This window comes from Cajanus cajan, chromosome 7 (genome assembly GCF_000230855.2).
Source record: "Cajanus cajan strain Asha chromosome 7, NIPB_CcT2T_4, whole genome shotgun sequence".
NCBI lineage: Eukaryota > Viridiplantae > Streptophyta > Magnoliopsida > Fabales > Fabaceae > Cajanus > Cajanus cajan.
In genome coordinates, this window is record NC_138523.1 from 18,511,790 (window position 1) to 18,528,015 (window position 16,226).

General features: G+C 32.2%; 2 protein-coding genes and 1 non-coding gene across 3 annotated transcripts; 1 reads left to right on the forward strand and 2 right to left on the reverse strand.

Annotated features, from left to right (window-relative positions):
- Positions 1-830: 830 nt before the first annotated feature.
- LOC109789081 (small ribosomal subunit protein eS28) lies at positions 831-2,449 on the reverse strand. The gene is made up of 2 exons (XM_020347948.2): positions 2,302-2,449; positions 831-1,252 (listed from the first exon to the last, which is right to left on the reverse strand). The coding sequence occupies exon 2, from the start codon at positions 1,249-1,251 to the stop codon at positions 1,054-1,056; it is 198 nt and encodes a 65-aa protein (XP_020203537.1). The 5' UTR covers position 1,252; positions 2,302-2,449; the 3' UTR covers positions 831-1,053.
- LOC114915786 (small nucleolar RNA Z102/R77) lies at positions 1,506-1,587 on the reverse strand. The gene has a single exon (XR_003803871.1). It is a non-coding gene; the product is annotated as a small nucleolar RNA Z102/R77 (small nucleolar RNA).
- A 4,791-nt stretch (positions 2,450-7,240) lies between the features above and the next one.
- LOC109811604 (homogentisate solanesyltransferase, chloroplastic-like) lies at positions 7,241-12,226 on the forward strand. The gene is made up of 5 exons (XM_083060781.1): positions 7,241-7,336; positions 9,560-9,797; positions 10,786-10,954; positions 11,044-11,190; positions 11,428-12,226. The coding sequence occupies exons 1-5, from the start codon at positions 7,241-7,243 to the stop codon at positions 11,657-11,659; spliced, it is 882 nt and encodes a 293-aa protein (XP_082916907.1). The 3' UTR covers positions 11,660-12,226.
- The last annotated feature ends 4,000 nt before the right edge of the window (positions 12,227-16,226 follow it).

The following is a 16,226-nucleotide window of genomic DNA, read 5'->3' on the forward strand; positions in this document are numbered from 1 at the left end:
TTACAGTGAAGGCAGCCTGCGGAAATAACACTGATATCCACAGCTTCTGCGGAAATAAACGAGTTCATTGGATAGTTTGCAGGTAAATGTTAAAAACTGCTTGCAGCTTGAAATGGAAGCTGATCTCTGTCGTCTGAATATGATAATTGTTTGGCACAATAGAATGACTTACGATAATCGCTTGACACAAGAGAAAGCTTAAATCACGTTAAAAACATTCTAATTAAAACAAAAATGTAAAAACATGTAAATGTAACAACATTTTAACCCCAAGTTAAATTCTCAACTGGTGATCAAAGTCCGTGATAAAATTAAAATCCGCGAGGAGACAAAGTAATCCGCGCAAAGCATTCTTTGAATTATGAAGACAGTTTCTTGCTTGGTCAAAACTTTAATTCACAGGAGTGAATTAACATCATTCTGAGAGCATAAAAAATGTTCAAATTCACTCAATTATTAATTAAATTTATTAAAAACTCGTGATGTACATCAATCTCACCTTTAATTTAAAGGTATGTAACTTACAATGGAGTGTATGTCAGAAAGGGTTTTTCTCATTCTCACAAAAGAGGATATGATTGAAAGTGTTTTCCTCGAACTCATCTAATATTAGATGAGTACTTTAGCTGTTAAACAAATTTTCAGTATCACCATTCAAAAAGAATAGCCGCAATATTTAGAAATCAAACATTCCCAATTATATTAGCTGTTAAACAAATTATCAGTATCACCATTCAAAAAGAATAGCCGCAATATTTAGAAGTCAAACATTCCCAATTATATTTAAGCTACTACGTCGCAAAACAGAACAGAAAAGATAGAGCAGTATATAAAATTCAAAACATAATTTTACTGAAAACAGAACAGAAAAGATAGAGCAGTATATAAAATTCAAAACATAATTTTACTGAAAACTCCGGCAACTCAATAACATCAAAACTCAAGTCACAATACGAGTATAATATAGATCCAGAATAATAAAATATGACGTCTGCTAACTACCACAAAAACAGCATTGCTTCACTGAATCCTGAGACACCATGAAAAAACCCTCTAGCGCAATCTTCTTGCTTCTCTCTCAGACTCGAGTAGGGTGAGAATGTCTCCTTCTCTCACGGGTCCCTTCACATTCCTCATGATGTGACGGTTCTGATCATCCAAAAACTTAACTCTAACCTGAGTCACCTGCCCTCTAGACCCTGTACGACCCATGACCTTCACAACAATAGCATGCTTCACCTGGGACTCCATCCTGTTCAAACATAAGCAAATTTTACAAGGTTAAGGAGAGTAAGTTATGCACACAAACCAAAGCTAACATCATGATTCCAACATCTAATAACATCGAATTGAACAAGGAAAGTGCATACCATCTATTAAAAGCTAACACAACATGTTTATGTAACAACCACTCACAACATGTTTATGCACATTTTTTCCTAATTGCCATGATATGGATTACATGAAAGTATATCGAACACAAATATGTTTCAAATTGTTAAGGAGAATGATCAGATAGAGCTAATACATGAGTGCCATCATCCAGGCAATCAAACCAATAGGGAAATACTAATCATCATGTCATTCTCCAACTCTCGACTATCATTGATCCAGGCCCTAAACCAAGGCAGTTATAACACCAGACATGGATTTCCTCCCCCCCCCCCCCAAACAAAAAAAGGAAGAGCAATAACCAATGGAAACAAGTAAAATTAACAAATACATCTGCAATATGATTAACAGGAAACATAAATTGGTTCCGCTTCCAAATCAAACATCATAAATCCAACAACAAACTGAACTACGGTAGTGAATACCAAAAATCAAAATATTCAGAGCAAATTTGAATAAAACTTCTTAACAACCACTTCTACATGGAGAAAAAAAAAGGTGATTAAACAAAACAAATCCTCCCACGAGTGATTTTATTTTCTCCGTCTTTCCAAACCCAACAACTATCATAGCTTCTGCTGAGGCTATAAAAATCATCAACGTGCATTAAAATCATTTAAATAACAAACATCAATACAAATCAAACTTCTCAGATATAATACTGTTAGAAAAGTTCAACAACAAAAACCCCAAAACACAAATCAAATTCAGCTACACATTTATAAAATGCAAACCACAACCACAGCCATCTAAATCAGAAAAGCATAGAAACCAACGAGAAATCAAAAGGAAAAAGCAATACACATGCCAATAAGAATCGAAAACAACATTAACATTCGATAATTCAGAGGAATAACAAACGAAACGAATGTTATACTTCGATAAAGCATGAAAAAAGAGAATGAGTACCTGAAGTTAGAAAAGCTGAAGAGGAAGCTAGGGTAGCGGCTACTCTCTCTTCAAACTCGCAAAGAACGCAGAAACCAAAAACCCTAGTTGTTGGAATTTATAGACTCGTTGTTTTTCAAATGACAATTTTACCCATGGAAGGGGTACATGATGATTGATGAGCAAAAATGAAAACAATGCAATTGCAAGAGTACCTTATTGTAAATTGCTCTCGTCATTTTTAAAATTATTTTAAGTAATTTTTATCATTAATTTTTGTTGTAATTTTTATTGTTAATTCACTGTTTGTGTGTCAATTCTAATTATTAAATTTTAATTCTTAATATATTATTTAAAGACTTTAATATACTTTAAATTTTTATGAAATAAATGAATTTTGATTTAGTTCTTATAGTAAAACAGCTAATAAATATTTTTGGTCACTTTATTATTAGTAATTTTGTAATTTTTAATTCTCTTATTTTGATATAGGGAGATATTTGGTCTATTTTAAATTTAAAAATGTAATTTTAATATTATTAATAATTTAATATTTATTAATTAGTGACGTTCCATCATTTAAGTTACATGAAACATATTATTTAATTAAAAAAATAATTGATTAGATTAACAAATAACATTATTAAAATAAAAATTTATTTTAATCAATAACATTATATGATAATATTATTAATAAATTTATTTAATAATGTTATTAAAATAAAACTATAAAATAATGTGATTTAATAGCATCATAAGTATAAAATAAAATTTAATAATGTTATTAAAATAAAATATTTAATAATATTATTAAAATAAAAAATAAAATAAATAATCTACTAATTTTATCTTATTAAAAAAAGTTTCTCTTTTTTAAAATAATGTTATTTATTAATCTAACTAATCAAAAATTAATTTAATTAATCAATATTTTCATTTCATAAATCAACATGTAAATTTAATGGTCAAACAAATATCAAGCTAATGATAAATAAAATTACATATTTTTAAAATTATGAGATTAAGTATTTATAGTTTAAAGTAGGGAGACTAAAATTGAAAATCAGTAAAATAATAATAATAATAATAATAATAATAATAAAAGATAAAAAATATAATTTAATTTTAAAAAATTATTACTTTTTATCCATTAAGAAAATTTGGGTCCTATTATTATTACATGGAACTTATTGTTCATGTTTTTAGTATAAAGTTATGTGTACACGAGATCTCGTAAAAAAATAATATAAGATTATGTAACAATTTTAAGTGATGTCTAATTTTATATATGATACAATGTTAACTTGAGGTACCTTTTTTATAAATTTTTAAAATAAATTTTATTTATATATTTTAAAATTAATGCTAGGAATTAAAAATAGTAATTTTAGATTTTGTAAAAGATGAAAATTGAAAAAAAAAATATTTTATAATAATAAAAACTATAATTTGCTTATTTCATAAAATCAAAAATAATATATTTCAAATTTTAGAAAGATGAAAATTTGTATTTTTAATTCACACTTGAAGAGAGACAAAACTTAAGATTCTTCCAATTTTTGCCTAAGATTTCATTGTTGTGATTTAGGTGGTGGGAACCTTGAATCAAATAGTTGATTTCGTGCGAAGCTTTGATTTTCTTTTCTTCTTCCTCGGACTCGTGCTACCCGAGGTAAAGGAAACTAGATTTTTTCTTTTGTAGGAGTTGTTGAAGGTTGCGTTAGTTGTATCTTGCATGCATTCATTTCAAATTTGTGATTGAATATGGATCAAATTAGAGTATTGGGTGTTTAAAGTTGAGGTTTTAGGGGTTTTGAGAAAAATGTGATGATTTGAGTTGAGTTTTGGTTCTATGCTGATTTTAAGTGCCTTTATGAGTTTGTTGTGAGGTATATAATAGTTTTTTGGTGTTGCATGTGTGGGATTTCTGTTGGATTTCAGGTTATGGCTCAAAATTAGGGTCTACATATGTAGAATTATGATATTGCATTGGGCACGCCTTCAAGGTGTCGACACTATTCTAACTTGAGGCTCTTTATCTTAATCACGTCAGGTGTATGATTGGTGGCATTGGACGTGAGAAGAGAGACTCATCTTAGATTGGAATGACATTAGGCGTGGTTGAATGGCACCAAACACGGATGTCTTGGGAGCTATCTAACTTGGTGACATTGGGCCTAATGTTGTGTGGCACCTAGCGTGGCTAAGTTAGAGCTTTTTGTCTGGTTTTCATTGGGTGTCGTGGTGATGACGCTAGGCGAGACTTAAGTAGAGACTCTCTACTTGAGATGGGACTAGGCATGAGGTCCCAGGGACCTCTACATTAGCGATGCTTGGTGCGAGTTGTGTAGCGTTGGGCATGGATGAGGCAAAGAACCCCCTACATGGATGATGCCAGGCCCAAGGTGAGTAGCGCCAGATGTTAGTTGTTAAAGTAAAACATGATGATTTGATTAATAAAGTGTTTGATTTCTTGTTGGTTTAAGTTGTTATATGATGAGTTAGTTGTAAGTTGTATGTTGAGTTTTGACCATGTTGTGTGTTGGCCAAGTTGTGTGTTGCCCAAGTTGTGTGTTCATTGTGTATTTATGTTGAAAATATGATGCATTGTTAAGATGCCTGTTGATTATAGTGTTGTAAATGAGTTGTGATAATGAAGATGTGAGTTGAAAGGTTGTGTGTTGGTCATGTTGTTGTGTTGAAAATATAATGAGTTGTTGTGTTGTTGAGCTGTATTAATCACTTAGAAATAGAGAAAATATTTTCAAAAGTTGTATATCTCATTGTGTGGATATTGTATTGTGGTGCTTTGAGAGTCTAATTTGTTAAAAACTCTACTTGGGAAGTTGACCCTTGAAATGAATGTTGTATTGTTTCTCCTTTAGAACTTTGTTGGTACCATGTGTGGGCAAAGTCGAGACATACGTGTATGAAGCAACCATAGTATAAGGGTCAGGTCAAGCTATACTAATTACAAGTAACCAATTGAGTAAAGTACGAATTCGGAAACTTAGCTCCTAACTGAGTATTAGAAAGTTGTAGTATTTGAAGAGTAGTTAGTGGGCTAATCCCATAAAAGGGTTGGTTGAGCTGGCTAATGTCGTGGTAGGCCCGTACAAAACTATTTTATCCTAACATTAGTATTTTACTTCCTTGTTTAAGTGGTGACATTTGAGAAATTGAGTTATTATGTTGTGAATTTTTATCCAAATTTTTGTTAACCTAGAAAACCCAAAAAGATCACCTTGTGTTGTCGGTTTAGAAGGGACAAGCCACTTAAATTTTTCATCTTGTGTTGTAGGAGATCTCCTAGTTGAAGTGCATGACAACACATATGAGTTGTTGTGTTAAGTATATGATGCGTTGAATTGGTTGTGCTGCCCATATGCTGTCGAGTTAATATGATCTATGGTGTTGTGTTGATCTAGAGTTGCATTGTGCTAATTTGTGTTGTATAACGTGTTGCTTTGTTGTTGTGTTGTTCAAGATGAAATGATGATGTGATGTTTTTGTGATGTATTTATGCTTTTTCACTCTAGTTTATCCTTGTATGTTTTCATGTGGTGTGGATTGTGATGATCATACGTGGTATGGGAGTAAGGTAGGGATAGGATTAGAGAGTTGCTATAGGGGACACCTTGTGGTATAGGAGCTGAAGGACATTTTGTTAATTGTCCTATGGCAGTAGTTTTGTATAGACACAGTAGTTGTTTGATCGACAACTTAGGATGTATAGGTTATAATATTGGATAACTGTATTTATATTGTACCTAAATAATTAGTTGGTTTTCCTTATTTACTTGCAATATAATACAAGTTTTGGTATTTGTATATCTATAGTCTTAAGTTAGATATTTTTTGCTACTAGTAGTTGTGACGTACAGTGTAGGCACCAAGTTGGGTCGTTACAAAAATAACTTCTCAATCAATAGGCAACTTACTCATGGAAGAGTTTTCAACTTTGTGCTCTCAAAACACCATAACTTATATCCATATAATGAGATATTTTAATTCTCAAAAATAACTTTTTTCTCCCCTAGTTTTTATGCAACTTTCAACTTAAAACATGTATCACATGTTCATCACAACTTACAGCATACAACTTACTTCATCAACTTCATACAACAAGCTACTTTCAACTTAAACAACATAAACCATCATTATATATCAACATACTATGAACTTGGTTCAATCATCATCATCTTATATCAACAAAATATGTATAAAAAAAATACTATATAAGTTTATATATAACTTGCACGAGAGATAGCCTCGTTGGGTGGCCAAAACTTTTTGTCATTAGCCAACTACTCTCACTCTATGAGAAAAACTATCTAGAGTTTGTCATTAGGAGGCCAAAAGCTTGTTGAATGAACTGAACAATTTATGGGTCCTCTTGTTGGTTGGCCACGCCTTACTAAGCAACCATAACCCCCTTTGGGTCCTCTCGTTGGGCATGTTATACCTTGTCGAGCGAGCTATAAAAGAGACTACCATAGAGTTGTTTTCTAGATGAGCGACAATCATGTCATTGAGTGAGAACATGATTTTGGACAGACAATTCCAACTTTAGATGAACGTTAAGCGAGCATTCATCCTCATTGAGTGAAAACATGAATTCTCCTCATGGAGATTCATCTTCTTTCATCAAATCCAGCCACTACAAACATGGTCCATCAGAAGGCATCTAAACAATACACACACACATATCATGAATTTAATGTCAATTCTCACATGCAACATCAAAACTCATCGATATCAACTTTCTTGCATAATCTTAACTTTACAACTTTAAAAAAAACTTCAATTCTTAACAATTGAGCTACCAATGGGCTAAACAACTCCAAACACAACCTTAAAACATCTTAAAGATTTAAACAAAAAACTTTTCTTACCTCAATTGCTTCCCAAAGTAAGAAGAAGAAGCTAAGATAGAGAAGATCTTGAAACCTCACATACAATGACTTCTCATAAAGATTCACAGCTTTTCAGCTTGAACCTCCAACTTAACTTCTTGATCTTTACCTCAGGAAAGGATTTAGACGTTCTTGGTGAAGTTAGTCGAAGAAACAATCATCCTTGGCTCCATAGTTTATCTCTCTAAAACTTGTCTCTAGAATTTAGAGAAATGAACTTATAAAGTTCAAGTTCACTAAAAACCTTACATATCTTCCCCCCAAAGTTGATCAATTTTGACAATGACTTAAACAACTCAAAACAACTTAGCTCCCCAAGGATCCCTTAATCCTTTGAGCTCTAGAAAAACATGTCCAACATATCAACATATATCATATTATCATACAATAAAAGCATTCAAACATACAATGTTACCCTCACCATTTATTCACATACTAAGTTCAATAGTGTTAAACATGATGGGTATATTGGGAAATACCAAAGCCACACATCGACTATAGATAATGCTAACAAAGACTATATAAGTGAAGAATATTTACCACTTTATAAGTCAGTTTTGTAAGGTTAAGTTAAGTCCTACCATTATCAAAGGCTCAAATAATTTTTTAATTCATGTAAAATAGGATGTTTTTGCTTTTATTTTTTATATATTTCATTTTCATTAGATTGGCGGTTAAATCTAATATAAAAAGTCAAAAAAATTATAGGAACCCAAATAAAAAAGCGAGAAAATTATAGGGATCAAAATATAAAAAGACCAAAATGAAAACAACTAAAATTTGAGGGGATCGAAACCAAAACAACAAAAATTTGAGAGGACCAAAATAAAAATAATTAAAATTAAAAAGATTAAAATGAAATCAACCTTATTTGAGTCAAATTTATAAAATTTAAATCTTTAAATATAATAAATACACTAATAGAAAATAAAAATAATAACTATAATGAATACATTGATGACTAGCAAGAAACTTTTTAAAAGTTGAACGCACAATTGCATGAAAATCATATAATGACAATCACCCTTGTAAGTTGTAAATGTACAAAAATAAGTAAATATAACAAATAAGTAGAAATTTTTTTTTAAAAAAATAAGGTAGAGATAATAAAATCAACCATATTTTATATTTTTTTCTCATTGTTCTTCATTTGTTATATTTCTTTCTTAATTTGAAGGTGATTGCAATTTTACTAGTTGACTTCAATGAAATTATATGTTTAAGGTTAAATTTTTTAGATGGTGACTAAAAATTAATATTTTTTTACTTTGTATAAATGCAAATTAAAATTTAAACTTTATAAATATAACTCAAATAAAAGTTTAGTCTCTTTAAAATAAGATTATTTTAATTTTAATTCTCTTAATTATATTATTTTCTCTTTAATTCTCCTACTTTTTGTTAATCTTTGTTTCAGTCATTCAAAATTTTAGTTGTTTTCATTTTAGTTATTTTTTATTTTAATTTTTATAAATTTTTCTCTTTTTTTTATTTTAGTTCTTATTATTATTTTTATTTTTTTTTGTTAGATTTAACGTCAAATTGACAAAAAAATGAAACAAACAAATTTTATAGGGACGAAAATAAAAAAATAAAAAGTTCCCTATTTTAAATAACTTTGACACCAGAATTACCAATGAGAAAGGTAATAGTTAATACTACTATTATTATGGCCCATAAGAGTACTTTTTTTTAAGACATCAAACAAAATGGAAGAATTTGCCACCGAGAGTAAAAGTACTTTTGAGCTCCTCCAACACGCTTCCAAACATACCCTTAAAAGTTATATAACTTCGTGTCATGTCGTTCAAGTTATTTCACTAGTATTAAATGGTAAAAGAAATAGGGAAAAAAGAAAAAATAAATTTGTCACACAGTAGGGCAATAATTAAGTCATTTTTCTCCTCTTTGTTACCAATGAAATAACTTCATCATCAGAGTCATTATCATCCTAATCCCCAGAACTTTGATCCTTTGATTTTCGCTTCTTGGACTGCTTTGATTTGGAATTCATTGTCTTCCTTTTAACACAAGGAACAGGGGAGGTATGGCTTTTTTTCTTCATTGTGATAGACTTAGTGTTGCTGCTCTTCACAGCAGCTACAAACTTAACTGGAGAAGAGAGCTTCTGCAAACCTTTCTTTTGCTTCTTCTCATATACTTTCAATGCACATCTTTAGGAAGCAAGCCCGATTCCATCAACCAGATTTGTTTTTTTTTTTCTTCCCCTAAAAAAAAGAGTACTTTTTTTTTAAAGTTTAACATAATTTGAAGCACCGGTTAGTTGTGACCCCACAAGATTGTAATTGTGCCTGCGCAAGCAGAAGCTAATCTTTTGTTTTGCTTTGTGTCTGAAATTGCAGTGTTTTGATTTGTTGTTTTTAGCTCCACATGGAGCTCTCACTCTCTCAAACATCACATCATGTTCCTTGCACAATCCCCCTTTTGAATTCTCTTACACTTTTCACCAAGGCCACTACGCCCTAACCTTTGTTCTTGGGATTTTCCAAACACTTCCACTCAATTGGGTTGCTCCATCACACTCACAGATGCTGCTCAAATCCTGTTCCCAAGAGACCCCGGAGACCCAGTTCCATAAGGGTGTGTTTGTTTCTCCATAAAGTTCCAATTTTGATTCCTTTGCTTGTGTTTCGCTGATAATAAAATGATGGGTTTTTCTAGTCTTTTGGTGGGGAATTGAGAAATGGTAGGATGATGGGAGGTTTCAAATTGATGCTTACTATAATGTTGGAATAATGGGTTGGCTTTGCATTTGTAAATAATGAATGTCAGGAATGTTATTTCCTTTGAACATGTTTCACTTCCTGATGTCCATGACTTTGTGTAAGGACTAAGGTTAGATGGGTTTGATTCTAAAGAAACCGGTGGTTGTGGTTGGTTCTGTGATGTTGACCCAACTATCTTTTTCATCCTCTTTAATGTTTTTTCAATTTTTTCTTTTAGAGGCTGTTAATCTGAGACTTTAACTTGTTCTTTTCATTTAATGAGACAAGGCAATGATGGTACTGATCAGTATGATAATGTTAAGAATAAAATTTAGATACAGAATCATAAGTATTGTAAATGAGTTAACATTTGATGAAATCATTTATTATACATACTTCCGAGGTGAAACTTGAATTCTGATCGGAGAATTGCATAAACAGCACCTGTGGTACTACACCTATGTTTTTTTTCGAATGCTAATGATAAAAGGTGACATTAATAGCATGTGTGGTGCCGATAATTGCAGTGAAGTGGTCTAGTTAGCACTAATAGAAGTCAATTGCAAGGCACAATGAGGTGCTAAGAAAGAAGTAATGAATATGAACTGACAAATGTTTCCTATACAACGATAGTGTTAGTTGATTGTGATTGTCACTATGTTGACTAGATATAAATTAATAAATGTGTTTTGGGCTTTTGTTTATTATTGTATAGACATTGCATCAACTGAGCTTGGATAATTGGGTATAGAAAATTTCAATTTAGCTGTAATTGCAGCCATTTATCATTTCATAAGTCACTTCAACTTTTTTATAACCGACTTAAGGACATTTTTTACCCTACTCTTGGTTTTTATATGAAGTTCTAGTCTACTTTATCAGTTTAAAACGAAAAGAATGTTGGCAGGCTTGCAATGGAGTTGGAGCTTCTGGTTCCGATCGTCCATTTGCTGACAAAGTTTTAGATTTGAAAGATGCTTGCTGGAGATTTTTAAGGTCACATACTATATGTGGTACAACACTAGGTTCATTGTGAAAAACTTAATAACTTTCTATCAACTGTTTCTTGCAGTTTCATGCCAACTATACTTGTCTGAAGTTTATCGACTCTGTGTTTACAGTGCATTGGTGGCAAGAGCATTGATTGAGAACTCAAATTTGATAAAGTGGTCTCTTTTGTTCAAAGCCTTTTCTAGTCTTTTTGCGCTGATTTGCGGGAAAGGTTATATAGTTGGCATCAATCAAATCTACGACATTAGCATTGAAAAGTATGAGGCAAACATATAGACAACTGTCACATTACTTACTGTCTTCCATTAGTTCTTTTGCTCTCTGTGTCCTTCACATTGCTTATTTCTTGTCAAGTTTCAATATTTTGTTCTTGAACATGTTTTATGTACAATGATTTGCTCTGGTTATGAAATTATTCCCATTGTAGTTGAATGTTAATCTAAATAAATCCATACAATAATGTTAGTCTAAGTTGTTTTTATACTCTTTTTCAGGGTAAACAAACCTTATTTACCTATAGCAGCAGGAGATCTTTCTGTCCGATTTGCATGGTTCTTGGTTATATTTTTTGCAGTAGCCGATCTGTCTATTGTGGGGTTAAACTTTGGGCCCTTCATTTTTTCTCTTTACACACTTGGCCTTTTCTTGGGTACCATCTATTCTGTTCCTCCATTTAGAATGAAACGTTTTCCTGTTGCAGCATTTCTTATTATTGCCATGGTATGATATATTCCCCTTGCTCCCATTTTTTCAGTACTAACAACAATTTGTCAATCTGTTCTCTTTTTTGGATCGATTCAGTTATCTATTAAATTTGAAGTATTTGTTGATATAGTTGAAAAGATTGACAGAAGTGGTTTATGCAGGTAAGGGGGTTTCTCGTCAACTTTGGTGTTTATTATGCCACTAGAGATACCATTGGACTTACATTTGAATAGAGGTGGGTTAGGGCTTATCATTTGTTGCTTGATATCTATAATTGGTAATGTTAAACAACCAAGCTCACGGGTCGTTGATGTTTAAGTAGAGGATTACTGAAGAGTATACTAACTATGAACTTTTGATGTTTCGACAAAGAAAATAATATAACCAAAAGAATAAAATATCTAAGGTAAAGATGTCAAAATGAAGGCACCTGTGATTTTATAACAATGACAATGCTAGAAGGTCAAACTCCACCTTCAAGTGGTCGAGTCAGTCAATTCTGCCTCTCAATATAGATTGTGCTCTCCTGGTACAAATGAATGAAGATTATAATCGTGTTGGCTTTTCATCTAATATTAAGTGTCTGGCTTAAATACGATAATTTAAATACACACACACACACACATATATATATATATATTATTAGAATATAATTATTATTTTTAAAAAATATATTTTTTAAATAAAAAAATATGTCTATATAAAATGGTAGTGGGGGTAAGTGCCCCCACGGACTCCAACGCAAATTCGTCCCTGATCACAATCACACCCTTTTGATCCAACCTCATTGTAAAATTTCTCGTTGGTCATCCCTCTCTTTAGTTAATTCACCCCTTGACCAAGAATCCCGTGCTTTATTGGTCAAACTCATTAACAATGTTAGTGCTTGCCTTGGCTCGAGCAACATTGATAGCCTTGTTAACAACTTCTGTAAACATGTGACCAGATGCAATCATGGCTTCTGCCTATTTGCCTCTCTTGGTGAACAATTGATTGCACTTGTCGTAAGTAGCTATGACTAATGCAGAAATAAAATGACCCCTTGTCTTCTTAAGTACTGCATTGATAGAATTTGCAAAGTTGGCAAGTCCTTGTATGATTACTACCAAATTCCAAAGACAATTTTTATAGCCTTTTGCTTTGCCACCTAAGCTTTTTTGTAAGATACATTATACATATTAGTACTTCTAATGTGTGAAATCAAGACTGACACCAATGTTGATGGATCCTTCTTAATGATTTATAGTATATTTGTATTCATCATCGTTGAGCATAGTTGACGATGATCTTGACACAACATCGATGTTGCACATGTATAATATCCTTGAAGTTTTTGAAGCTCACAAAAAGAGCTATATCTCTCAACCGTTATTCTCTCGGCCATTAATCTACATAGTCAAGCACAACCATGAATGACACATTTAACAATGAAATATGTTTGGTTTGATGTTGACACCTTGAAATCAACATGGTTAGTGATGTGGAACTCCTTGATAGCAGACAAGCATGATTCTTTGTTGTGGAACCGTATCTAAACAAAGAGAGATCATGTGCCTTCATACAAAATGTTTTGCACTCCAAGACATGACCAAATTCAGTCTCGACATCCATTAATCTAGATTAGGTTATGCATGTGAGCATGGGGATTGTACACATTCAAAGTTAGAGGGACTTACTTGTTGGGTCTTGTTGTTTTGATTGTTATTGTCATCATTGTCATTCCCATTGTTGTCATTAACAAAATGCAAAAGCACGTTATCTTCATTATCACTAAATACACCGACAAACTCATTGTGTACACCAAGCTGTTCATCTTCATGTTGAGGTGGTTCATTGGATTGGAGTTGATATGGTTCTTTGGTTGGGTTTGCCACCATTCGTTTGGACTAATATGGGTTTGTGTGTAATTTAAGTCAAATATTTGGGAGCTTAATAGTTGGCTATAAGAGGTTAAGGCTAGTATCTTAGTATAAGCAAATATAGGTTGCTCCCAATTGTTGACATTAACTTCAGGAATGGTTAAAAAAGGTTTTGCTCCACATGATTCATAGGTGGATGTGGGATAAAAAAAAAGGTAAGGGATGAGAATATGGTTGTTCATTTGTCAAATTTGAAGAAGGAACTTCATCAAAGTTTGCATACAACTCAAGGCATGTTAAGGATTTATGTTGAGCGTGGGTGTAAAACATCTCTTGAACCTCATTGTTAATAATGAGTTTCATTTCATGGTATTGCAAGATTCCATTACCAATGCTTAAGGGAAATCAATATAAGATTTTGGCAACCTTTTGTGTTGGCCCAGGTTGGACCTTTTGGTTGATCTTTCTCTTTAAAATCTTAAGCAAGGTGTCCCTCTTAATAGAGAAAACCTTGGGATTTTTGCAGTTGAACTTGACCCCATGAGGTGATTCTGTGATTTCACTATTGTAGTATACATACACAGAGACATTTATAAAAGACATTGTTTTGTGTATGGAAAAAAATGAAAGTGTTCAAATGTTATAAACAAATAATGTAGACCTAGTTTTTTGGTTGTGATTTTTTGGACAACCACTACATGTTTATTTATAAGGAGAAAAATAATGAAGAAAGTCACATGTAAATAGTATCCTCGAGTAAGGATAGACCCGTGCATGGATGTTTTGATGTAGTGTCATCAATGGCATATAACCACAGACATGCAAACAGATGCTCTAATGTTGTGTCATCAATGGCGCATAAGGACAAGCATGCACACAGATGCTCTACTGTTGTGTCATGAACAGTGCATAAGGACATACACACACAGATGCTCTGACGCAATGTCATGAATAGTGCATAATGACAAACATGTGCACAAATGCTCCAACGCGATGTCATCAATGGCACATAAGGACAGACACATGCACATACGCTCTAATGCGATGTCATCAATGGCGCATAAGGATAGACATGCACACAAATGCTCTGATGTGGTGTTATCAATGAATGACCTTTGATGGCACTACCATAAATGGATGGCAAAGATCTACCCAACCAAATCAATGACACAAATGTGCTGATACAGTAATCTAATGGATCATATGCCTTTGCATAAGAGACAATTTCTCCAAAAATCTGCGTCCATTGCTCAAATGTTGAGTTTAACACAATCATAGCATTATCTCTCCATATATCTTCATTATTGTATTAATTTTGTTATTTGTATATGTACATGACCTTATTACAAACCTCATTTAATCATACATATATTCAACCCCCTTCCAAATCCTTTGATAAAACCATTGTTAGAGAGAGTTGGGTTTGTTGAAGCTACAAAGATTAGGCACTTCAAGATTGATCATTCTCTAATCATGTCTCTTTTGGAAAGATGGAGGATAGAAAATCACATTTCATCTTCCAATGAGGGAATGCACAATAACTTTACAAGATGTTACACTAAATTTGAGTTTAAAAATTTGTAATTGGGTTCTTAATCTTCTACATTTTTGTAATTGAGTTTCTAGAGTTAATTTGTGGTGGCTTGAAATTGTCATAAAAGTAACATCTTGTGGCAATTTTACTGATTATAGGAACTCAATTACAAAAATTATAGAAGCTCAAGGACCCAATTACATTTTTTTAAAACAAAATTCGGGGACCTACTGATGTATTAAATTTAAATCTATATATCTGTGTGTACATAATCTGCTTCCACCCTTATATTTGGTCTTGAATTTAATATGGATTTGCATGGCATAACTAACTCCAGGTATCAGATATCAACCTTTGCTACCAAATTAGGAGTTCGAAACATTGTCTTCCTTGGTTCTGGAATTTTGCTGATGAACTATATTGTTTCTGTTTTGGCAGCAATTTATATGCCTGAGGTGAGTATAAACTTGCATTATGTGTCAATCACTTACACGAAATTCTTTATTTTTTCTTTACATGAAAACAAAACCTTATGTATGTTCTGTAACTGTTAACAGGCTTTCAGGCACTGGTTACTCATACCTGCTCATACAATTTTTGCATTAAGCTTGATTAACCAGGTTTGTTAATTGCATTAGTAACTGTCAAGGCTGTCATTCTAGCTTAAGTGGATCTTCATAAATATTGTGCTTTTTATGTAATCCCATTTATTTCTTCACCATCCATCTAGTCATCCCATTACTCTAAATAAAATATATTTTGTTAATCATTTTCATAAAATTTGTCTGGAGAAATGGGGCAGTTATTGAGTTCTGTGTTGTCTGGAATTTCTACCAAGTATGACTTGGATACTTGTTGGAAGTTGAGATTTTTTCAACTGTAATAATAATATATTTTAAAGTCTCTGCATTTTTTTATTTTTCTTGTAAGTTTGATTAAATGTTAATTATTTATTCATAAAAAAAAACAAGTTGTATCTGTAGGCAAGTGAGCCTTGCTTTTTAGCTTAGTCATGACTAATGAGTGTTTTTGGCTTTGCACAATGAGGGGCTTCATATCCTTTCTATTTGTATTTAAGTTCTTGTTGTAATACTTTCAAAATATGCATAACTGTGAAAAACTAAAGTACAACATATCTGTCTTGCTGCCTTTCATGTGTAAAGTTGCAGATTTTCTAATTTTAGCTGCCTTTCAT

Excerpts from the sequence above, each read along its gene's own strand:
- LOC109789081 (XM_020347948.2), bottom strand. The coding sequence starts at position 1,251 with ATGGAGTCCCAGGTGAAGCATGCTATTGTTGTGAAGGTCATGGGTCGT.
- LOC109811604 (XM_083060781.1), top strand. The coding sequence starts at position 7,241 with ATGACTTCTCATAAAGATTCACAGCTTTTCAGCTTGAACCTCCAACTT. Across the intron at positions 9,798-10,785 it reads GGAGACCCAGTTCCATAAGG|TTCTAGTCTACTTTATCAGT; the intron begins GTGTGTTTGTTT and ends TTTTATATGAAG. Across the intron at positions 10,955-11,043 it reads GGTACAACACTAGGTTCATT|TGCATTGGTGGCAAGAGCAT; the intron begins GTGAAAAACTTA and ends CTGTGTTTACAG.